Source organism: Corvus cornix, chromosome 22 (assembly GCF_000738735.6).
Source record: "Corvus cornix cornix isolate S_Up_H32 chromosome 22, ASM73873v5, whole genome shotgun sequence".
Taxonomy (NCBI): Eukaryota; Metazoa; Chordata; class Aves; order Passeriformes; family Corvidae; genus Corvus; species Corvus cornix.
This window is the reverse complement of record NC_046351.1, coordinates 4,853,782-4,876,366: the sequence shown is the minus strand read 5'-3', so window position 1 is coordinate 4,876,366 and position 22,585 is coordinate 4,853,782. Positions and strand designations below refer to the sequence as shown.

Below are 22,585 nucleotides of genomic sequence, written 5' to 3'. Positions count from 1 at the left end.
CTATTGGGTGCCTATTGGAGTTTACTGATGCCATGCTGGGATCTACTGGAGCCACACTGGGATCTACTAGAATTTATTGGGGGTCTACTGGCATACTGGGTGGGATCTACTGTGAGCTACTGGGTGTTGATTGGTGTCTATTGGGGCCATACTGGTATCTACTGGGTGTCTACTGGGGCCATACTGGGTGTCTACTGGGGCTCACTGGGAACTGCTGGAGCCATAGTGAGCTTTTCTGGGGGCTCCTGGATGTCTATTGGGGTTTAGTGGGGCCACACTGGGACTTACTGGGGTATACTGAGAACTCCTGCTGGGATCCTCTGGGCTCTGCTGGGGCCTACTGGGGCTATCATGGGGTCTCCCAGGATCTACTGGGTGTCTATTAGGGTCTACCGGGGTCATTCCAGGACCTGTTGGGCCCTAGTGGGATGTACTAGGGTTATACTGGGGCCTACTGGGGGTCTAAAGGGGTCTACCTGAGCCATACTGAGACCTGATGAGTCTTACTGGGATTTACCAAGGTCTGTTGAGTCCTACTGCGTCCTACAGGGACTTAGTGGGCCATACTGGTCTGTTGGGGTCTACTGGGGCCCTACTTCTTCTACTGGGCCCTGCTGGGAGTTACTGGCACCTACTGGTGTACTGGGGTCTTACTGGAGCCATACTGGGACCTGATGGATCTTAGTGGGACTCACTGGGGTCTAATGGGCTCTGCATTGTTCTCCTGGACCCTACTGATGATACCAAGCGGTCCCTACTGGTCTGTAGCGGTTCCTCTCAGTTCCCCCTCACCCAGACTGGTCCAAAGCGGCTCCTCCCAGCATCCCTCCCCCACACTGGCCTGTAGTGGTCAGTCCTGGTACCTGGTATGGCGCAGGGCACAGTGGGGCAGCGCCAGGGGCGCAGGGGGCCGCAGCCTCAGGGTCTCGCTGACAGTGGCCTGGAGGAGGGGCAGGCGCCCCATGTCCCCAGGCCCAGGGGGGCCCTGTGCCCCCGCCAGCTCCGCCCGCAGCCGCGCCTGCAGCTGCACAGGTGGAGCACAGGTGTGCCATGGCTGTCATGGGGTGTCAGGGGAGGGGGCATGTCCCAGGGGGCATACAGTGGCAACGGGATGACAGAGGGACTTCCCAGAACCCCAGACCCTCCCGAACTTACAAACCTGCCCCTGGGAGCCCAAACCATCCCCAAACCCGACCCTCTCCCTTGGGGACCCCCTTGAACCTCCAGATCCTTCCAAACCCCCAAACTTGCCCTGGGACCCAAACTCCCCCCACCCCGCTCCCCCCCCCCCCCCCAAAACCTGCTCCTCCCTCCTCCTTGGGGACACCCCTGAGCCCCCAGACACCTCTCTTGGGACCCTCTACCCTCAGACCCTGAGCCACCTCTCCATGGAAACCCCAAACCAAGGAGCCATGTGAGGACACAGACAGAGCTCTGATATGTCTGTGACACCCATGTGGCACCTCAGGACAGGGTGGTGGGACACTAGTGGCCACAGGGGATGCATAGGACATGGGTGGGGGATATGGGACCCCCTGGGGAACATAGGCAGGGACACGAGTCCCTTTCAGGAACATGCATGGGGACTTGGACATGGCTGTGACATGCATGTGACATCTCAGGGTGGTGCAGGGGGATAGTGTCAGCCATGGGGAGGAGGACATGGGGAACATGGAACCCCCAGGGACACACATGGAGCCTTGGGACCGTACAGGGGACACAGGGGGACACATGGCGCCACACACGTCATCTGGGGGCAGAGCATGGAAGCCCATGGAGAAGGGAGCATGGGGGACATAGAGAACACATATAGGACATGGCTGGGGACATGGGACCCCTGGTGACACACAGGACCCTCCAATGCTGCACGGAAGACATGGAGGGACATGTGTTTCACCTCAGGGCGGTGCAGCAAGAAGGCCACGGCCCAGCCCAGAGCAGCCGCTGTCGTCTCGGTGCCCCCAATGAACAGGTCGACCAGTGCCATGTGCAGCCGGGGAGGACTCAGGGGGCCCCCCCGTGCCCTGGGATCACACCCCAGCAATGCTGCCAAAACTGTGTCTGGGGGAGGGGAGGGGCACTCCTGGCAAAGGGATGACACGTGTTGGAGGGTTCCCCTGATCCCCGGTTGCCCCCCAAGCAACCCTTTTGTGTGGGAGTCCCTTCCAAACCCCTGAGTCCACCCAAAGCCCCGGTTCCTCCCCCAACCCTTACATCTCCCCAACCCCGCATCCCCCCCAGACCCGCGGGTCCTCCCATCTCCTTGGGTCCCCCCAAACCTCTGTTTCCTCCAAAATATATGGGTCCCCCCAAGCCCCTGGGTACTCCCCAAACTCCTGGGTCCTTCCAAACCCCTTGGTCTCCTCTGCCCCTCTCTTCCCACCAGACCACTCCTGACCCCTGGCTGCCCCCCACCTCCCCGGGACTCTCCACCTGGTGCCGCCGGATCTGGGCCTCCACGAAGGTGTCACGATGCTGGACGAGCCGCAGCAGCTTCCGCAATCCCGGGTTGGGCAGGGCCTGGGCATAGGGACTCCTTAGGGACCCCCAACCCCTAAGAAACCCTTGACCTCAGAGAGACACCTCCTTCCCCAGAGATGCCACATAAGTCTCCTGAGCCCCAGAGAAACCCTATGGCTGCTCCCCTGGGCCACATAGACCCTACAGGTGCTCTCCTTGCCCGTGTAGACCACTCCAATATCCTATAGGCACCCTCAGCTCCATAGAGACACTTCACCCCATATAACCACCCCAGCCCTATAGAGCCCCCACAACTGCCCCTCCCACACCCACAGACTTTCCCAACACCATACAGACCCTGTAACACTCCCCTTAGCCCCATATAGACACTATAACCCCTGTCCAGCCCCATAGAGACCCCATAATTCCCTTCCTAGGTTTATACAGCCCCTTCCCAGCCCCATAGAGACCACCCAAGCTCCATATGGACCCTGTAAGACCCCTGTCAGCCACCCATACCCTTCCCCAGTCCCGTACAGATCCTATAACCTCTCTCCCAACCCCATATAACCCCCCCAGCCCTATATCCCTCCCCTGGGCCCCACAGCCCCCCCCCCAAGACTCATAGCACTTCCCAGGGCCCTATTGCCTCCACCAAGGGCCCATAGCCCCCCGTAGCCCCCCACAGTTCCCTCATGGGCTCCATGCAGCAAAAAGGCCGCGGCCCCATATGCCACCCCTAGGCCCTGCAGGCTTACCCGCAGCGGGGGCAGCAGGTCAAGCGCCCGTACACTGCTGTGCCCCCAAACCTGCAGCAGCTCCCCAAGGCAGCGGGAGAAGGCCCGGAGCTCTCCCGGAGGGGGCACCTGGGGGAGGACACATCCATGTACTGTCCAGTACTCGAGTTCCCTCTAGATCCCCCCAGAACACCCCCAATGCCATTTCAGACACTTGGGTCCCCTCAAACTCCTCTGTGCCCCCAAACCCCTGCCACCCACCTGCAAATTGCTCAGTCCTCCCAAACAGCTGCATGTCCCTTCCACAAACTCCTGGGTCCCCCCCCAAACCCCCAGGGCCCCCGTAAAAACTGGGGTCCTCCCCCAAGCCCCTGTCTCCATCCTGGGGCCCCCCCAAGTCCCCACCAGGTCCCCGAAGAGGACGCGTGCAATGGTGCTGCAGGTATGGAAGGTGAACACCTCAAAGGGGTCCAGGGGGGCCTCCCCATGGGAACGCAGCTCCTGGGGGAAAGAGGAGGTTAAGGGGACCCCTGGGGGAAATAAGGTGGGGCTCTAAGGTGGCTTAGGGGGTGGCAGGGGAGAAGTGGGGAGCTCTAAGGGAATTTTGGGGACTCACAGGGATAATGCCCTTTTGGGGCGCAGAGGGGGGGGCTTGGGTGAGTCAGTTTTGGGGGACGGGGAGTGTGGTGTGGGTGCAGGGTTTGGGGGGAGCAGTTTGCAGCTGTAGGGGGCATGGTTAAGGTGCATGGGTGGGGTTTTGGTGAAGGGAGTGGGGTTTAAGGTATCAGTTTTGGGGTGCATGGGGCAGGGTCTTGCAGGTCAGTGTTGTGTGGGGATCTGTTTTGGAATGCAAGGAAGATCTGTTTTGGAGATGTCAGGGTCAGGGGATCGGTTTGGGGAGAAGTTGGTTTCAGGGTCTCACCTCACACAACTCCCGGCCCTGCAGCCAAAGGAGGGGCCCAAGACGCCCCCCAGCCCGTGCCAGTGCCCCCCGCACTGCTCCCCGCTGCCGCCGCCAGCCGGGGCAGGGGCCTCCCAGTGCCAGGTCCCGACCCCTCTGTGACACCAGCGACCCTGGCATTGGGCAGACGGGGGTCAGGGACCCCCAGAAACTCCCCCAGCTCCTATAGGGACCCACCTCCATCGCACCAGGGGTGTTCTGCGGGGCTCCTCTATCTCATAAAGCCTCCTTCAACCCCACTACTACCTCTTCCACAGGACCCCCCCTATTCCCACCAGGGACCCTGCGGGTTGAAGGGGGTGTCTGGTGGGGCAGAGACCCTCAGAGACTGCCCTAGCCCCTATAGGCAACCCACCCCTCCAGAACTGTCCCCACCCCTTCCCAGCATCCATGTCCCCAACCCCATAGGGACCCCCTCCCCGTCCAAATCCCTTAACAACCCCTCCAATCTCATAGGGACCCCCTCAAACCCTATAGGGACTCGCCATCCCACAGCCCCTCCCCCCTCCCAACCCCCATAGTGACTCCCTTCAAATCCCTCATAGGGCTTCCCTACACACACTCCATAGTGACGTCCAAACCCCACAGAGACACTCTCAGCTCCCGTAGCGACTCCCCGAACCCCTCCAATCTCCCCATCTCCCCATGGCCCACCCGATCTCCCCTGCCCCCGTACCCAGATAACTGGTGGGACGCCCCAGCCAGTCCCCCCAGTGCCGGACCAGCGCCTCGCGGATGGTCCCCACCGAGCTCGGCACCAGCACGTCTGGAGAGAAGAGGAGGGGCAGGGAGAACCCCGTAACTCGGGAGGGGGGAGGGGGGGTCCCAAACCAAGCGGGGAGTCCTAGGGTGGACTTTTGGTGGGAGCATCGGGGGATTGGGGTCGCAGGGAAGGTTTGGGGGGCTGAGAAGAGGTCTGGAGTTGGGGGGGTCCCCACGGCAGGGGGAAAGGGCAGGCAGGGTTGGGGATTCGGAGAGTTCGTAAGGACCGGGGAGAGGGAGATTTGGGGGGGGGGGGGGGTGGAGCCGGGGGTCCCAGGGCAGGTTCGGGGAGGTCCGTTTTGGGGTGCCCCCCGGACTCACCGCGCCCCCCCAGGCGCAGGCGCAGCAGGGGCCCGTGCCGCCGCGCCAGGCGCCGCAGGTGCAGCGCCCCCTGCGGGTGCAGCAGGTGCAGCGCCCCCCAGCGCGGAGCGCGCCCCTCGCTCCGCCGCAGCAGCGCCGCCAGCGGCAGCAGCAGGAACAGCAGCAGGAGCAGCGCCGCAGCCGCCATGGCCCGCGAGGGGCTGTCCGGAGAGCCCCTATATTGGGGAACGCCGAAACCGCGCCCCGTGCAGCCCCACCCCTTCAGTCCTGCCCCTCGCAGGTGGTGCACACGCACACCACCCGCCCTCCGCCACTGTGGATGTGGTCTCTAAGCCCCGCCCCATAAAGGGGGTCCCTGAAAAGCCCGCCCCTTGAGCCCTGGCTCTTATACAGGGGACTCAAAGTCCCGTCTGTCATTAAGCCCTGCCTCTCACCGGCCCCTCTGCCTTTACAAAGAGGAGCCCTGCCCTCCGCCCCTGCAGGCAGCCCCATCCTCTATAAAATGGATCCGTAGGCCCTGCCCCTACAATCCCTGCCTCCTGATGCATTGATTCCTCCCATAAAGCAAACTCCTAATCCCTAACCTCCCAAAATGACCCCACCACTATCAAAGCGGCCCCTTAGGCCCCGCCCCTCAAGCACCACCTTATAAAGGGGACATTTTAAACCCCCCCCCTCCCCACCTCGAGGCCTGGTCTGCAGTTACAGGGTTCACCCCCGAACTCTTTCCATCAACTTCCCAGGTGCGCCCACTCATTCCTTCCCCTTGGGGACGCCCTGAGCCCCCTGTGGGTGCTCCCCAACTGAAATTTCCCCAGAACCACCCACCCTGGGGGTGCCTCACCCCTCAAATCCTCCCCCCAAGGTGTTCCCCCATCCCAATTCCCCCAGCCCTCGTGGGGGTGCTCCCACCCCCCATTAAGTCCCCCCACCCAGAGCCTCCTCCATGGGTGCGCGCCTCCAATCTCCCCCACTACGGCAGCAGCATTTGAGGATCATTTATTGGGGTGCAGCAGCTCTGGGGGAGGTCCCCAATAGAGTGTGAGTCCTAGAGGGGTCCCCGTGGGAGGTGCCATTCCAGTGAGTGGGTCCTGGGATGATTATAGGTGGGGACCCACAATAATCTGAGGGGTGCTGAAGTCAGGAAGGGGATGGGACCCCCCGCCCTGGGATGTGTCGCTGGAGGAGTTGTTGGGGACTCCAGGGGTGGGCTCCCATGGTGGGGGTCCTCGGGAGGGGTATTGTGGAAGGGGGTCCCAGGTGGGGGGGTCCGTGGGGGGGGGTGTCTTAACGTATTGGGGATCCCTCAGAGTCCCCAATAAGATTAGGGGTGTGAAGGCGTCAGGAGGTGGAGCCCAGGGTGGTGGCCCCTGTGGGAAGGTGCCAGGGGTTGGGTCACGGTGTGAGGATCCCGGGGGTGTTGATCCGGAGCCCCTGCAGGTGTTGGGGAACAAGATGACGCAGTGGGCAGTGAGCACAGGTATGTGTCCTCCATCACCTGCACTCTGACGCCCCTCAGCACCCCCTGACCCCTTCACAGCATCTCCCAGGGGCAGCAACCCCCAAAACACACTCTCGAGGCACAGGGTCCGTTCAAATCCAACCACAGGCAACTCAAACACCCTGTGCCCCTAAAAGTGGGGAGTGGGCCCCAATATCCACTGACCCTTCCCCCATACCCTGACAGACCTCCCCCTGGGGGAAGGGACCAACCCCCCCCCCAGCACTCCCTCTAAGCCCCCCATCCATGAAGGCTATAGACTCCCCCCTCAGGTCCCATAAGACCCCCTCCACAAACCTCTCAGCCCTCATGGCCCCCCTCCCTTAGCCCCAACAACGTCCCCTTAGCACCCACAGAGATCCTTCTAGACCTCCCTAATCCCCCAGAGACACCCCCAGAACCCGCAGGATCTGCAGAGCCCCTCTGGGATATTCCAACTGCTCCCCAGTACTCACAGCTCCCCTCCAAGTGCCCACAGAACCCTCCCAGGCCCCCTCCCTCAACTCCCATAGGAGGATCCCCCTTGGACCACCCTTGGGCCCCCAGCCCTCACCTCCTGCAGCACCAGCAGGGCCGTGCCAGTGGTAAGGGGCCCTCCGGGTGAAGAGCAGGCAGAGTTCCTGCACCTGGGACAGGGGAAGGGATAGGGGAACAGGGGGACATGGGGATGTTGGGGGATATAGGAGGACATGGGGGATGTGGTGACATAGTGGGACATGGTAAGCCATGGGAGGCCATGGGGACGTGGGGGGGATATGGGGGACATGGAGACATCAGGGGTCATGGAGGGCACAGGAGTGGGGATGACATGGAGCGGGGCTGTGGAAGACATCAGGATATGGGGAGACATGGGGACATCCTGGTCTGGGGCCATCACCCTGGGGATACCTTGCGGACATGCTAGAGACATGGGAACACCCTGGTTGTCACCCTGAGGACACTTTGGGGACACCCCAGGGACAGGGACACACTGGACGGGGACACCCTCGAGGATGGGGGTGTGGGGACACCGTGATGGGGACATCTTGCACCTTGGGAACACTCCAGGTAGGGGGACAAGGGGGTAGTGACACTCTGGGGACATCTTAGGGATATCCTGGGCATGGAGATATGGAGGGCATCCCCCTGGGGACACCCTCTGTGGGGACAGGAGACACAATGACACCGTGGGGGCATGGAGAGAACCCTCTAGGGACACCCTAATGGGACAGGGAGACAGTGCCGCCACAGCAGAAGGGGTACAGGGGACATCCAGTCTGGGAGGCCCCCGGAGGATGGGTGGACACAAGGACATCAGGAGGCACACAAGGACACTGAGGGAGGACAAGGCCACCACGTGGTGGGGGGAGGGCAAGGACATGGTGGTGCTGGAACAGTGTGGAGGGGGGGCCCTTTACGTAGGGGTGGTCCCAGGGCATCCCAGGGAGTGTTTAGGAGGTCCCAGGGTGGATTTGTGTGGTCCCAAGGGCTTCTCAGCAGGTGTTTGTGTGTCTCAGGGTGGATTTGGGGGATCCAGGGGGGGTGAGGGACCCCAGGGGGTCCTGGGGGGGGGGCATTTGGGGAGGATCCTGGAGTGGATTTGGGGGCATCTAATGGGGGTTGGAGGGGTCCCAGGGACATTCCCAGGCACTCTGGGGTGTACTAGGGTGGATGTAGGGAGTCTGGAGGGGGCTGGAGGGTTCCAGAGGCTGTTTGTGGGGATTCTGAGGGTGGAGTTTGATTTTCCAGGGTGGTCTGGGGAGGAGGGAGGGGAAGGCAGTCTGGAGGGATCTGGAGGGTCTCAGGAGGTGTTTGGGGGAGTTCGGGGGGGGGGGGGGTTGGGGGATGGTCCAGGTTAGATTTGGGGGCTGCCAAAGGGGTCTCAGGGAGTAGAGGGTGTCGGGGGGGGCGGGGGCAGGTCTTGTGGTGAATTTGAGGGGTCAGGATGTCTTTGAGTGGATTTGGAGTGTCCATGGGGTTGTTTGTGAGGATCCTGGGGCTGATTTGGAGGGTGCAGGGTAGATTTGGGGGGTCTAGAGGGGTGCAGTGTCCTGGGGATGTTAGGGGATGAGGGGGATTTTGTGTTCCTAGGATTGATTTGGGGGGACCCTGGGTAGATTTGGGGGACCTGGGAGGGTGACAGGGGTTGGAGGGGGGTCCTGATGGATGCTGGGGGTCCTGAGATGGATTTGAGGGGCTCCTGAGGGGCCGTTGGAGGGTAGCAAGGTGTTGCTGGGGGACTGGGGAGATTCAAGGGCATCCTGGGAAACATTGGGAGTCCTGGGGTGGATTTGGAAGGGTCCCAGGGGCTGTTTGGGAGGGTTCCCAGAATGGATTTGGGGAGGCGCTTAGAAAATCTGTGGAGTCCCGGGGGACTTTGGGAGTCCCTGGGGGATATTGAGGAGTTCCAGGGTGGGGGAAGTGGGGAAGGCCGGTGGCACAACCCACCAGTCAGGGGTGCAATGCTCGTTGTAAATTCTCATCAGGCTGAACAAAGACGCCAGACACGTGTCGAGGGGGCAGCCTCATGATGCACAGTTACCCCACAGGTCCAGACAAAGCTCAATGCACATGACCCACGTGGAGGAACTTTATACAGAGCAATCGGTTATCTTTCCCAGTTCAGTGGCAGCGATGGTCTGGAGAGACAGAGGGGCATTGATGGTGGATGAAGTGGCTCACCTGTTCCAGGAGTACAAAGACAATCTGTCTTCCTCCCTTGTACTGGCTGTGGAGAAACTGTCCTGGGAGTTCCAGCAATTCAGCATCCCATCCTTCCAGAGGAATGTCCTGCCCCCACCCATATGGAGCAGGCTCTCAGCTATCAACAGGCATCCTTTCTTCCTCAAGGGGGGATGGAGAAGGTGCAAACCATGGGGTACCGTTCTGACACCAGCAGCCATCACTTGCGCCTGAACAGCTGGGCTGCTTGTCCCAGCACCTCTAAGAGCTGGACCACGTCATTACCTGGGCCTGGAAAGCCAGTCCATCCCACAGAGTACCAGGGAACTGGCCCCTCCCAGCCTCGTTAGGCGCCTAACACATCTGCCTCCACCTGATCCCCCACGGCTGCCCAGCGCAACCAGATGTGCACCACAGGACCAGCCCAGAGCCCTTCAGCCCCCAGAGGAACAGAACCCACTCCTGGACAGCTTCAGGGAGAAATTAGTGGTTTCAGAATAAAGGCAGAATGATAAACACAGAGCAGGAGCACAGTTGTCAGGGTTGTAATGGCAGCAAACCCAGGAACTCACCAGTTCTTGAGTGAGGTGGGGGATGCATATACTGCGAGTGATGGTAGCAGTGTGTGTGGGCATGAAATATTGTTCCTGGGCATGCTGATATGAGGATGAGACTGGGGGCCAGGCAGGCTGAGGAGGGTCCCAAGCCTGAGGAGGAGGCAGTGCTCTGTATTTACCTCTGCTTAAACTGAAGCCCATACTATGACCTTGGCCAAACAACTTCAGTTTCTGGGCATGTTTTGCATCACTTTGTCCCAGTCTCAGGTTTTCGTGTATTTAATGCTGCTGCTCAATATTCTTTCCCTTCAGAGCTGCAGCTACAGTCTCCATTCAAAGGAGAGCTGTTCCTCTCATGAAGAAAATGCAAGAGTAGAAGAACTGGGCCTGGATGTGGATCCAATGGCCATGACTTGCTGCTATGGGCCAGAGGTCCAAGAGTCTTGCTGCTGGGGAGGCAAAGCTCCATGACATTCATATGCCCCTTCCCAGGGAGCACTGGCATGACTGCGCCAGAGGTCTGTGCCAGGTGTGGAGAAGTGTAGTGCTCAACAGGTGGGTGTCCTCCCCTGTGGGGGCTGCCAGTGTGAGGGAGATGCCAGTGGGGAGCAGGAGCTGTGGGGAGCTTTCCCTGCGCTCCAGGCCAGCCTGGGTGGAAAGTTCTCAAGGGGTGCCCAGGCCCCGAGGGTGGCCAAGGGCCCAGAGCACCGCGAGGCTGAGGCATGAGCTGGGAGGGGCACTGGGCACGGGGCCGTGGAGGGATGGCCCCCCAGACCCCACGGGGAGCAGGGCAGGTTTGCCCGGTGCATCACAGAAAAGCTTCCCCCCGTGCTGCCTCGGTGCCTCGAAGAAAAATTTCCACCACCTTGTCTTGCTGCGTCACCGAAAGGCCCCCCCCCCTTGCACCTCCTCTACTCTGCAGTCCGGGGCCAGGATGCCCCTCCGCTGCCACCCGGCCCTGGTGGCTCCCAGACAGCGGGGGACGGGGCAGAAGCTGCTGCCGGCTTCATCTTCTCCTCAGACCCTGCGTGACACACCACCAGCACTGGGGTCACCTCACTGACACCAGGGGCTCGGCCAAGGCAGAGCCCACAGCTGGGCTGCAGTGGGGCAGCTCCAGGTGCAGCAGATGGGAGTTCAGAGCCCTCCAGGTACTGCGGGTGCACCGCAAAAGGGGGCAGGGGGTCAGACCTTGCCTTGCTGGATCCACAGGGTCCTGAAGTTTACTCCCACCCAGGCACCCTCAAACTGGAAGCACTGGAATCACCCTGGAGATGGGCACCCAGCCTTGAACTGGGCACACCAATCACCCCATTGACAACTGGAACTGTGGCAAACCTGGAATTTGAGCAGAGCTGGGCACCCCCAAGTCAGGACCACCACCCCCCAACAGGGACCACTGGGATCCCCACCACAGAGAACCACCTCCAAACTGGGTTGCCTTAACAGGAAGGTCACAGACTGGAACTCTCCCTTACTGCAACACAACTGGGATCCTCATCTTCGCAGGACAGCCCACAACCAGCTCTGCCAAATGCCACCTGTTGAAACACACCCACCAAGGCACCCCAAGGTGGGTGTCACTGCGCCTCCCATACTTGCTGCAGCCCCACAAGCGCAGGGCAGCAGGTAGAGGAACAGAACCCTTCCCCAGCTGAAGCACTGAGGACCCCCATGCTCAGTGCCAAGACCAGCTGAATTTGTGCACTCTGGGTCCTACTGGGGACCCAGTGTAACCACCCCACTGGCAGGGATCCCTCCTGCCCCCTCAACACCTCCTTTTTCCTCCCCCACCAGCCCCAGACCCTGCCCTCCCCAGCTGAGGGACAGAAGGGAACTGCTATGGTGTATGTAGTTTAACTCGTTTTATTTAGACTCGAAGGTAACTGCGGCCCAGTGGGACCGTGACCCAGTAGAAACGCAGCAGTACATCAGGAGTGGGGCGGGAGCGGGTGAGCTGCAGCGGGGTGTGGTGCCCAGGCTGCCCAAGGAATGGTCAGTGGTGAGAGAAGGGTTTACGAGAGCTGCCCGCAGTCAGTGATGGTGATCTTCTTGCTCGTTTTGCCATCTTTGGAGCCACAGCGCTCCATGGCCTCCACCACATTCATCCCCTCCTTGACGCGGCCGAAGACGACATGCTTGCCATCCAACCTGCCGGAGAAGCACCAGTCACAGCTGGTCCCCAGTGTCCCCCAACAGAGGACATCTCCCAGCTGGAGATCCCCAAGGTTCTCCTCCCATAGCCCATGACTCACCACTCGGTCTTAGCAGTGCAGATGAAGAACTGGGAGCCGTTCGTGTTGGGGCCAGCATTGGCCATCGACAGGATACCAGGGCCCGTGTGCTTCAGGATGAAGTTCTCATCAGGGAACTTCTCCCCATAGATGGATTTGCCTCCAGTGCCATTGTGACGCGTGAAGTCACCACCCTGTGAAAAGGAAGCATTTCAGGTCATAGGTGCAAGAAAACGCTCTGGAACTGGATGCAGGCAAGAGGCAGAACCAACCTCCCACCCTTAATCTGCCAGCATTCAATTCCAAAACCCACATGAGTGCCAGATCGCCTCACCCACCCACCTACCCACTGCAGCAGGAGCACCACGCACCTGGCACATGAACCCAGGAATGATTCTGTGAAAGCAGGACCCCTTGTAGCCAAATCCCTTCTCACCAGTGCTCAGAGCACGGAAGTTTTCTGCAAAGGAAATAAAACCACACCATTAAAAGCTTTTATTTGTCGAGCATTCAGGACAGTACTAGGGCTTGGTGCAGCTGCAGTGGAGCCAAAGTTGCTTTACCAACCTGCTGTCTTCGGGACCTTGTCTGCAAACAGCTGTGAAGACAGGAAAGACATTTGTCAGTCCGGGCTGGTGACTGGCCACTGCCCCCCACTCCGCGAGGCCGCCCCCAGACTGCGGGAATCCCCCCAGGCGCTGCTCGGAGCCCAAAGACCCCCCTCCAGGTGGCAGCTTCTCGGCCGTGCCAGCAGCTCTAGACGCCTCCCTGCCTTACACCGCTATTTGGAAGCTCCGAACTAACAGCTGCGGCTCACCAGCGGGGCAAAGAAGCGTTCGTTCCGCTGGCCTAGATTAAATTAAACATTAATATGCCTGAAGCCTTCTTGGGCGGGGCGCGCGCGCCGCCTCCCAACGCTTCAGGAGGATTTTGGGCTGGATGCGCCACCCGAGCGAGAGCGCGGCCCCGAATCTGCAGCAGCCGCGGCGCCCGGAGCCGGCCCAGCCGTGCCAGGGATGCCCCGCGCCCCGGGCGGGGTGACAAATGCTTTGCCCTCCAGCGACAATCCCGCGGCGATCGGGTTGCCGGCACTCTCCGCCGGCATCCCCAGATGCGGGCAGCATGGCCCGGGAGTTCGACACGGCTCATCCCGATGCTCCGGGGGCCCTGCGATAAAATGGCGGCGAGGCAGCCACGGCCCGCGACCCGCAGTGGGGGGAACTGCCGCGCCCCCACCGGCCTCGGGGCGGAGCGGAGCGGAGGCGCGGCGGGAACACCGTGGCGGCGAGGCCAGCGGAGGCCAGCGCTAACGGGGCACCAGCGGTACCAGGTGTGGACTGACTCCCGTGGGCGATGGCGCGCCCCGGGCCAGCATCGCGCCGCCGCCGCTCCTCGAGCGCGACGCTGAAGGGCCGGTGGGGCCCTTTGTTCGCCCCGCCGGGCCAGGGGCGCCGCAGCCCCGCAGCCACACCGACGCGCCCCCGCCGCGCACGCGCGGCGCCTGCTGGCCCCCCACCGGCCCCGCGCGCCCGGCAAGGAAATGGCAACGGCGCCCCCCACCCCTCCCCAGTCGCCTCCCGCGCCCACCTCGAAGGTGACGCGACCCAGGGGCTCGCCATTGGCGGCGATGTCGAAGAAGACGACGGGGTTTGCCATAGCGAGACACGAGCAGGGCAGCAGACGCTCCTCCGTGCGGCGGGCGCGGCGCAGCAGAAGGAGCGCAGCCCTCCGCCGCCCCTTATATAGCGTAGAGGAGGGCCCGCCTCCTCCGCAGCGCTGGCCAACGGCCGCTGGCGAAGTGGCGGAGTGGCAGGGCAGCCAACCAATCGACGGCGCCGCGTTTGAAAGAGGGGGAAGGGGGAAAAAAAAGCGCGGGCGGGGCGGGGGCCGCGGTCCGGCGCTGGGCAGGGCGCGGCGCGCATGCGCTGTGCGGAGAGTGAGGAGCGGCAGGATGGGGCGGGCGCAGGACCGGCAGCTGAGGGGAGGGGGGTGCGGCGCCGAGCCGCCGTGCGGGGTGGTTCCCGGGGAGGGGGGGGCGGCGGGGGATGCGGCGGCACCAGGGCTTGTGGGGCTTGGAACTGCCGGAGCTCCGGCCCAGCTCTGGCAGCTTACCGCCAGACGTGGGGAAACACCCGATTCCCCTCCTCCGCCGTCGGACTGCAGCACCGCCCGGCCGGCCCCGGTTAATGATTGACGCCACAGGCCCGGTTCACCGCCCGGCCGGGCCGTCGCTGCTCGGGAACGGGGCAGGATTTCCTCGCTACTCGGGACACACCCTCCCCCCTCTGCCCGGAGAGAGGGCTGGATCCCCCCGCCAACCCAGGATCTCCCCTGCTTGCCCGGAGAGGAGTCGCGGGGCCAACCCCACAGCGGGATGACAAAAGATCGGGGGACACACATGACCCTGCAGAAGGATCCTTTAATAGCCATCGGGGACATACAGGGCAAACTCGGCGGGGGGGCAGTGGGAGCTGAGCTCTGCACCCCACACCAGACCCGTGCGGTACAAGGGGCAGCAGCATTTGCACATTGATGGGGGGCACGGGCAGCCCTGCAGTGATGCACTTGCCTTTAAATATGGGGAGTCTCAGGGGAGCAGTAGTGTTTCTACACTATGTACAGCCTTGTGCTTCTGGGAGGGCTCAGCCCCTCTGTCCCATCGCAGCCCTTTGAGAAAGCCCCCGCAGTGGGGGGGTCCCAGCTCTGCAGCGGGCAGGGGCACACAGTGCTGCCCCCCAGCCCCCGGGGTGGGGGTGGGGGGGCAAGGATGGCTCAGTTATTCTCGAAGAGGGAGAGGAGGTCATCGTTGCTGCTGCTGGGGAGGTCGGGGGGCCCCAGGTAGGAGAGCAGCTCGTCAGGATTCGTCAGCTCGGGCAGGAGCTGGGGGCAGCAGTGTGTGATGATTGGCTCCCCGCAGCTTCTGCCCACCCCCCAGCAGCAGCTGGCATCCCAAGCCAGCAGCAGGACCCTTGTCCACCCCCCTGAGTACTCACGTCGAGGGTAGGCTCCGAACCATCACCCGCCGTGGCCATGCTGGGTGCAGGGGGGAAGACGAGGTCAGCAGTGTGGGCCGGGGGTCCCAGGGGTTGCCGTGCCACTGCGCTCCGGGAGTGCAGCGTGGGGGCCGGCTGGCTGCCCGAGGGAGTGTTGTGCAGCCCCGTCTGCACTGCGGGGTGGGACGGCTCCATTCGTCCTGGCGGGGGAAGCTGGGGAGTGGGGGGAAAGAGCTGTGAGACCCTCCCTCCCCTGGGACCCCCCAGTGAAACATGGGGGCTTTGGGGAAGCCCCTCCACCCATAGCCCAGCTGACCTGTGTGGGCAGAGGGGGCACAGGAGGCTTCTCAGGGGCCAGAAGGCCGCCTGGGATGTTGGGCTGGTAGGAGATGGAGGGGGGGCCTGGTGTGAAGTCACTCAGCGTTGAGGTGCCAGGGACGCCAGGGGCAGTGAAAGGCTCCGGGAAGCCCCCAGGTCCCAGAAAGCTGGAACCTGTGAGAGGAAATGGGGCAATTGGGGGACACACACAGAGGAATGGGGTTCGGTCCTGTCCCCCATGGGTCCCCCCGTACCCGGGGTGCTGTAGTCGGTGGCAGCCCCTGCTGGAGGTTGTGACAATGCCGGGAAGGGCACAGAGCCAGGCCCCAGGGCCGCGATCATCTCCATGATGTTGGGCAGCACCATGTGTGCAGGACTGAGTGTCCGGCACCGCTTCAGCGCTGGCCCCTCCGGCTCCTCCTTGATGTGGACATCAGGTTTGATTGGGACAGGTTTCCAGCTGCAGGTCGGGTCGATGGTGATCTCCTCATGCTCCGAACTGGGGGCAGCAGGAGGGCAGGGGAGGTGAGATTGGGGGCACTGGCTGCACAGCTCCCCAGGGGTGGCACAGGACCAAGCATGGATGGACAGACAGCTGAAGTGAAGGCACTTACTTCTGGATGTAGATCAGGATGCCCAGCATGTACTGGTCCACCTCCAGCCCCTCCAGCAGGGCCGTCTTACTGCAGGCAGGGTGAGGGCAGGGTGAGATAAAGGAACCCCCACCAGACAGGAACCTACCCCCAAGGCGAGAACTACTTCTCTCTCAGGGCAGGAAACATATCCCCCACAGGCAGTGAAACACACACCCCTGCCCTGCAGGCAGGGACACCAGGGCGTGGCCCCATTGCGGCCCCCACTCACTTGCAGACAGGACACCGCCATGTCCCCCTCTCGCAGTTGAGCTGCAGGTATGACTCCAGGTCGAAGCACTGTGGGGGAGATCAGCAGCTGAGATGGAGGGGGGCAGGATATTGGGTGGGGGATACCCCCAGCACCCTGTCGTCACCATCCCTACCTGTATGTGCCGGCAGTCATGACCCCTGGCTGGAAGCTGGATCCTCCGGAAGGTGATAGGGCACTTGAGGGACACCTTGATGGCCGTCTGCTCCACACCGTCCTCACCATTGGGCCCTGGTGTCCCCGGGATGGTCCCACTGCTGAAGTTGCGCTTGACTGGAAAGGTGGGGGCAAGAGGCACCAAGGGTCAGAGCCAGGACACTGGGATGGGAGTGGCACCGTGGTGGCACCTGGGCAACAGTGCACCATCACCCCCATCCTGCTGTGGCCCCCCTGCTATGGTGCATCCTCCCGACCCCCAGGACCCAGGTGCTCACTTTTGGTGATGCAGTGCTCAGCGGGGAGCAGGCGCTTCTTGATGAGCCCCTGCAGCACCGAGCGCACCGAGGGCCGATGCACCAGCTGCAGGACGAACAGGTGGGACTGCGGAGAGATGGGGGGGCTGAGCTGTGGCCCCAGCCACCACCCTCCCTCTGCTGGTACTCCCCCGGTGACTCACACAGCAGCAGGCGGTGACAGTGATCTGGATAGTGTTTCTGCCGGGCTGGCAGACGTGCTTCAGGTAGAGCGGCTTGTGGGAGGTCTTGTTGTCACCACGTTCAATGGTGAGCGGCGTGGCATTGACGCTCACCTGCACGGAGGCCGGCCAGTTGGTGTTCATCTGCCGGTCCTCGTGGTGGTAGCACTTGAACTGCAGCTCCAGGTCAGGCCTGGGGGCAGGCAGGGTGTGGGCAGGGGGTGTGCCCGCACTCGAGCCACCGCACCACGTGTTACCACGCCATGCTGCTCCAAGCCATGCAGAACCATGCAGCGCTAAACCACTCCATATTACACTGTCATACAGCACTGTGACAAACGCCAAAAGTACCACCGCATAGTCCTGTGCCAGGCCACACAACGTCCCACCATGCTCTGCCATGCCGAGCCATGCCCCAAACCACCACGCTGCGCCACAACATGCCGAACACCATGACACCACGCTGAACCGTGGCAAGTACAGCTGTGCCAGGCCACAGCTCGCACCGTGATGCAGGACAGCACCATGCCAAGCTATACCAGGCCACGTAACCCCGTGGCACACAGCACCATGCAGTGCCCAGCTGTGCTGCCCAGCACAGCCCCCCACCGCACCACATGGTGCCGTACAGCACCCCCCGAGCAGCACTGTGTGACACTACACAAGCTGCCCCAGAGCCCCCACCTCATCATGAGGGTCTTGTAGACAGAGTCACGGAGCTGGAAGACGTGGTTGCTAACAGCCAGGTTGTGCTGCAGGCGGAAGGGCTCCAACACCACGCCGTCCCGCACCGGGAAGGTCAGTCGCAACTCCTCGCCGGGGGCCGGCCCTGCGGGGTGCCGCCATCAAGGGAAACCGACACCTTCCCCCCGGGCCCCAGCCGCACCCACGCCATGCCCCAGCCGCGCCCCGCCCACTGCACAAGGATCCACCTCGCAGGAAGCCCAACCTCCACTAAGCGGCCCTGCCCACCCCGGAAACCGCAGCCCCATGGAGGAAGCTCCTCCCGCCCAAAGTGGCCCCACCCCTGGGGGCCACCCCCCTCCCACCCCTATGGAGGAAGCCCATCCCACCGAAGATTCCTCCCGCTCGCTCTAGGAAACCACACCCTATCCCAGCCCCTCCCAATCCAGATGGTCCCACCCTAAAAGAAGAAGCCCCCCACCAAAACCACCACTCCTGATAAAGCCCCTCTCCCTGAGGCCACACCCTTTCAACAAGCCCCTCCCAGTACTCTGTCCCCCTCACAGGAAGCCCCACCCCCTGCCTCAATCAGCCCCCAAACCCTGGCAGTGGCCACGCCCTCTTCTCTGAAGCACACTCCCCCCCCCCCCCCCCCAATATCCTCCATTTAAAGGGGCAAAGGCCACAGGCCTGCCAGAAGCGAGGCCCACCCCAGGCTGCTGGGGCATGGGGGTGATCTCTGTGAAGTGCCCCCCTCACCCGCACCACGGACACCTACCCGAAGGGGATGGGTGCAGGGGGGCAACGCCGGGCTTCATGTCTGCCAGGAAGGGTGACTTGACATCCTGACCAGGGGACGCATAGGTGGGGATGCCGCTGCCTGGCGTCATGGGTGGTGTGGGGTTCCCGGCCAGCGGCGAGCTGGGGTACCCCGGCAGCGACCGGCCTGGCTGTAGAGGCACCATGCACCCTCAGCGTCCAGCCAGGCCAGCACAGCCCCCACCCCACCCGCTGCCAGACTCACCCCATTGATGGCTGCTTGGCTGTAGGTGCTGAAGCTGGCACTCTGCCCGTTGAACTGGTCAGCTGGCTATGGGAGGAGGAGGGTCTCCAGGGGCTGGCACCGTGGGATGGCAGACACCCGGACCTCCACCCCTTGCCCACCGTTCCCCCTGTGATACCTTGTAATAGGGTCCAGCACTGCCTGAAGCGGAGAGGTACTGGCCCATGCTCTGCTGCAGCCTGTGGCCAGGGTATGAGGGGGACGGACCGGAGGACTGGGGGGCGCTGGGGGCATACTGGGCACCAGCTGCAGCGTACTGCCCGCCCTGGAGGTACTGCTGTGCTGGGTACCCCTGTGGGGCCAGGGAGTCAGCACCAGTGGGAAAGGGGGTCCCCATATATCATAGCCTTCACCAACACAGCACTCACCTCATTGGAGTACGCCCGCTTGAGGCTCTGGCGGGGCAGCTGCTGGCTCGGGGGGGGGGGGCCAGGGTAGGAGTGCTGAGGCACTCGCTGCCCGCCATAGAGGGGGCCAGTCCCGGGCGCCCGCACTGGGCTCATGCTCACGGGGGAGACGCCAGAGGGGGCCACAACACCTGCCATGCCAGCCGGGCTCATGCTGTTGGGGCCACGGGGCCCGGCATGGGGCAGGAACTGGCTGCTGAAAGACTGCCCTGTGCCCATCTGCAGCAACAAAGAGAGAGAAGTCACGGCAGGGTGGGGGCAGCTGTCAGCTCCCCAGTTCTGCCACAGCCAGGTTCTTACCGCGCTGTACTGGCTCAGCTCCTGGCTCTGTTTCTCCTGCAGTGCTGCCACCGTTGCCGTGGCTGTGGCCGTGGCTGTGGCAGCAGCCGCGGCCACGGCAGCAGCAGCTGCTGCCTGGGTGAAGTCAGCAGTGGCCCGGCTGGCGTGCGAGGGGAGCCCCATCCCTCCAGGGCCACTTGGGCCACCATTGTAGCTGGAGAACAGAGAACCAGGAAGGGACATGCAGTGGCCCTGCAGCAGGGCACATGCCAGGCCATGAGGGACAGGGCTGGCCTTACCTGGCAGCGAAGCCCGGCCCAGTGGGGTAGGCGTTGCGGCCATAGACACTTGGCTGCACATACCCCTTCCCTGGCGCCCCCTCGGCGAAAGGCTGCTGTGGCAGGAATGGTGGTGAGCTCATGCCCGAGCTGGTGCCTGCCATGCCAGGCAGCAGTGGGGTGCTGGAGCTGCTCCCCCCAGGGCCCATGGGGCTGCCAAAAACCTGGGGGGGGCAGTGGGAGGCAGCGAGTCAGGCAGGGGCAGTGGCATCCAGGTGCGGGGGGTCCCTGGGGCGGGGGTGCTGCTGGTACCTGGCTCTGGGAGGGGTTGCTGACACCCCAGACAGTGGTTACCACGGAGAGGGATCCCGGCGGCTGATTGGTGCTTGGTTGCCAAGGAACAGCCTCGTATGCAAATGAACCATCACTAGAAAGAAAAACAAATTAATGAAGATGAAGGACAGAGGGATGGAGAGAGAGAGGGGACTGGGGGATGGAAGGATTGAGGAAATGGAGAGATGAAGATGGAAGGGATGGAGGGATGGACGGGAATGGATGGACAGATGGATGGACGGATGGGGCAATGGATGCATGGGTGGATGGAGGGACGCTGCCCCGGCGCCCACCCGTGGGGCGCAGGCGGCAGCGAGGGTTTCATGGGGTTCATGGAGCTCATCAGCGGGTGTGGGCTGGGTCTTCCAAGGCCGCGGCGGGCACTGCGGGACGGCGGCACCGTCTGTCACTGGGGCTGCGGGAAGCAGTGGAGCGGCCGGTGAGGGGCGGCCGCCCCCGGAGAGGCCGGGGCGGGGGGGGGGACAGCCCGTAGGCTTCGCGACCCCCCCAGCCTCCGCGGCCGGGACTTGGCGTCCGGCCCGCGGCTGGCACGGGGCGCCGGACGGCACGCGCCGCCACCGCTCCGGGCCGCCCCCCCGCGCCGGCCACCGCGGCCTCAGACCCCCCCCGGGGCGGCGGGCGCCGGGGGCTTCCCCCGCGCCTGCGGGCGGGAGCAACCACGGGGACTTCCCGGGGAAAGGACGCGGCCCCCCGCCCGGCATTGCACCCCGCTGCCCGGGGTATTTCCAGCCGGGCCCGGCAGCGGGGGCCCGCGGGGTCACCGGCGCTTTCGGTTCCTCCCGGCGTCGCGGGAGGGCGGCGGAGACGGGGTCGCCGCGAGGAAAGACACGGAGCGGGGGGAACACCCGCGGCTCCCGGCTCCCCGGAGCCGCCACCACGGAGCCACCGGCCCCCGGCGCCCCTCGCCGGCGGTGACAGCCCCCTCCGCTCCTTCCCCGGCGGCACCGCAGGGACAGGCCCCGGGGCCGGGCCTCCCCCCCCCCCCCCCCCATTGCCATAGCAACCGCCCCCACCGCCCCCGGCGCGGCGGGGGGTGGCCCGCGGGGGCACCGCCAGCCCCGCCCGTCCTCCCCCCCGTCCCCCGCCCGGCGCTCCCGCTCTCACCGCGGCGGCGGCCCAAGATGGCCCTGGCGGCGCGGGGCGCGCGCGGCTGCGCGGAGGCTGCGCGGGATCTTCAGCCGCGCGCGGCCGCAGCTCCGCGGGGGGCGGGGCCGGGGGCGAGGCCGGGCCGCCGCCGCGCACAATGGGGCCGCGCGCTCATCAGTATGCAGGCCCCGCCCCCGCCCCGCCAGGCGCGGGTAGCCGAGCGCCGAAGAAGGGTCTGGGCGGCGGCGGGGAGCGCGGGTGGCGGCAGCAGAGGAGTGCGGGCCCCCGTGTGCGGGGCGCCGGGGGCAACACGCGTGGGGCAGCACGACGGGCGCTGCTATCGCGGCGGCGGGACCGCGAGACGCGCGGGCACGTGGCACCGTGCACGTGTGTGCGCGTGTGAACGGGTTGCGCGCAGGGACGCGGACCCACGCGCGCCGCACGGAGAGGGCGGTGACACGATGTGCGAGCCGGTGTGTGACAGCACAGCCACGGGTACGCGCGGGCTTGGGGCACGCGTACCGTACCCCCGACCTTCCTCCTGCAGCTGAAGGACCTGCGGCGCACCGAAAGGCCGTGGTGGGTTCTGGGGATACCGACAGCGAGTCCCAGCTGGCGCTGCCCCCGTCGCCCCCACCCCCGAAGGACCTCCCACGGGAGGACGCGGTGGGCTCTGCAGACGCCAACATTGAGCCCCATCCGGGGGATCACCTCCCCCGACTCCCACCCAGGGTTTCCCACGAGAGGACATGCCACCCAGCACCAGCACTGACCCTGCAGGGGCTCAGAGCTGGGGGATAGTGCAGACTCAGAGGGGAAAAAGGTGCTCCCCAAGGACAGGTAAAACTGAGACGGGCACAGCACTCTCACACCTGTCTGGGCCCTCAGGGCATGCAGACGCCCTATCTCCCTCCTCCAAGAGAGGCAGGCAGTGGCTGCGCAGGAGCAAGTCCAAGACTGGGAGGAGCTGGGAGGAACCTGACTCATTGCCCTGGACACCCCCATAGAAGAGTCTTGGGGACCAGTCCATCCAGGGGTCTGGGCAGCCATGGGTCTCACCCACCAAGGCAGCAGGCAGGCCCCAGACCCACCAGCGCCGCCCTGATACGAGGCAGACAAGGACTCCAGGCACCAGTGTGGGGTTGACAAGGTCTGTAGTTGAGGGGGGAAGGCGAGCGAAGGACAGAGACGGACAGACAGACGGAGGAGCATGCTGCGCCGCGCCAGCGCTCAGGCCAGGTCCTTGAAGGCATCGAGGTTGAAGGCCATGTCGAGGAGCCGCTGCAGCTCTGTCAGGTGAGTTTTCTTATTGCCGGTGGCAGGGGCAGCTGCTGGCTCCCGCCCTGCATACCTGCCGGGGAGAAGGTGGGCCGTGAGAAGGGTCTGTACTGA

General features: G+C 63.9%; 4 protein-coding genes and 1 long non-coding RNA gene across 12 annotated transcripts in view; 1 reads left to right on the top strand and 4 right to left on the bottom strand.

Annotated features, from left to right (window-relative positions):
* Positions 1-6: 6 nt before the first annotated feature.
* LOC104683162 (steroid 21-hydroxylase-like) lies at positions 7-5,461 on the bottom strand. Of its 3 annotated transcripts, XM_039564377.1 has the most exons (8): positions 5,242-5,461; positions 4,835-4,924; positions 4,120-4,271; positions 3,603-3,698; positions 3,219-3,326; positions 2,434-2,520; positions 1,898-2,083; positions 7-1,024 (listed from the first exon to the last, which is right to left on the bottom strand). In XM_039564377.1, exons 1-8 carry the CDS (start codon positions 5,426-5,428, stop codon positions 851-853), a joined length of 1,080 nt encoding a protein of 359 aa, XP_039420311.1. In that variant the 5' UTR covers positions 5,429-5,461; the 3' UTR covers positions 7-850. The 3 variants fall into 3 exon arrangements, with proteins under 3 accessions (XP_039420311.1, XP_039420310.1, XP_039420312.1); XM_039564376.1 differs by lacking the exon at positions 7-1,024 and having other exon boundaries at positions 1,622-2,083; XM_039564378.1 differs by lacking the exons at positions 7-1,024; positions 3,603-3,698 and having other exon boundaries at positions 1,622-2,083.
* On the top strand, positions 1,881-9,925 carry LOC104683163. The gene is made up of 3 exons (XR_750759.3): positions 1,881-1,972; positions 2,387-3,639; positions 9,271-9,925. It is a non-coding gene; the product is annotated as an uncharacterized LOC104683163 (long non-coding RNA).
* A 1,885-nt stretch (positions 9,926-11,810) lies between these two features.
* Positions 11,811-13,927, bottom strand: PPIA (peptidylprolyl isomerase A). The gene is made up of 5 exons (XM_039564379.1): positions 13,782-13,927; positions 12,762-12,792; positions 12,566-12,654; positions 12,216-12,388; positions 11,811-12,111 (listed from the first exon to the last, which is right to left on the bottom strand). Exons 1-5 carry the CDS (start codon positions 13,848-13,850, stop codon positions 11,976-11,978), a joined length of 498 nt encoding a protein of 165 aa, XP_039420313.1. The 5' UTR covers positions 13,851-13,927; the 3' UTR covers positions 11,811-11,975.
* Positions 13,928-14,593: 666 nt separating this feature from the next.
* Positions 14,594-21,255, bottom strand: ZMIZ2 (zinc finger MIZ-type containing 2). 3 transcript variants are annotated; one of them, XM_039564434.1, is made up of 19 exons: positions 21,212-21,255; positions 20,380-20,501; positions 20,066-20,180; positions 19,775-19,977; positions 19,497-19,689; positions 19,158-19,415; positions 18,908-19,081; positions 18,751-18,816; positions 18,505-18,676; positions 17,727-17,871; positions 17,025-17,235; positions 16,843-16,948; positions 16,524-16,681; positions 16,370-16,437; positions 16,120-16,188; positions 15,760-16,004; positions 15,504-15,679; positions 15,188-15,400; positions 14,594-15,074 (listed from the first exon to the last, which is right to left on the bottom strand). In XM_039564434.1, the coding sequence occupies exons 2-19, from the start codon at positions 20,427-20,429 to the stop codon at positions 14,967-14,969; spliced, it is 2,730 nt and encodes a 909-aa protein (XP_039420368.1). In that variant the 5' UTR covers positions 20,430-20,501; positions 21,212-21,255; the 3' UTR covers positions 14,594-14,966. The 3 variants fall into 3 exon arrangements, with proteins under 3 accessions (XP_039420368.1, XP_039420369.1, XP_039420370.1); XM_039564435.1 differs by having other exon boundaries at positions 18,505-18,571; XM_039564436.1 differs by lacking the exon at positions 18,908-19,081.
* Positions 21,256-22,328: 1,073 nt separating this feature from the next.
* OGDH (oxoglutarate dehydrogenase) overlaps positions 22,329-22,585 on the bottom strand; it is a 30,998-nt gene continuing 30,741 nt past the window's right edge. For all 4 annotated transcript variants that reach the window (XM_039564429.1, XM_039564428.1, XM_039564430.1 and 1 more), the window contains one exon: positions 22,329-22,544. In XM_039564429.1, the coding sequence (XP_039420363.1) occupies positions 22,424-22,544 (121 nt within the window). In that variant the 3' untranslated portion in view covers positions 22,329-22,423. The remainder of the gene's footprint in view (positions 22,545-22,585) is intronic.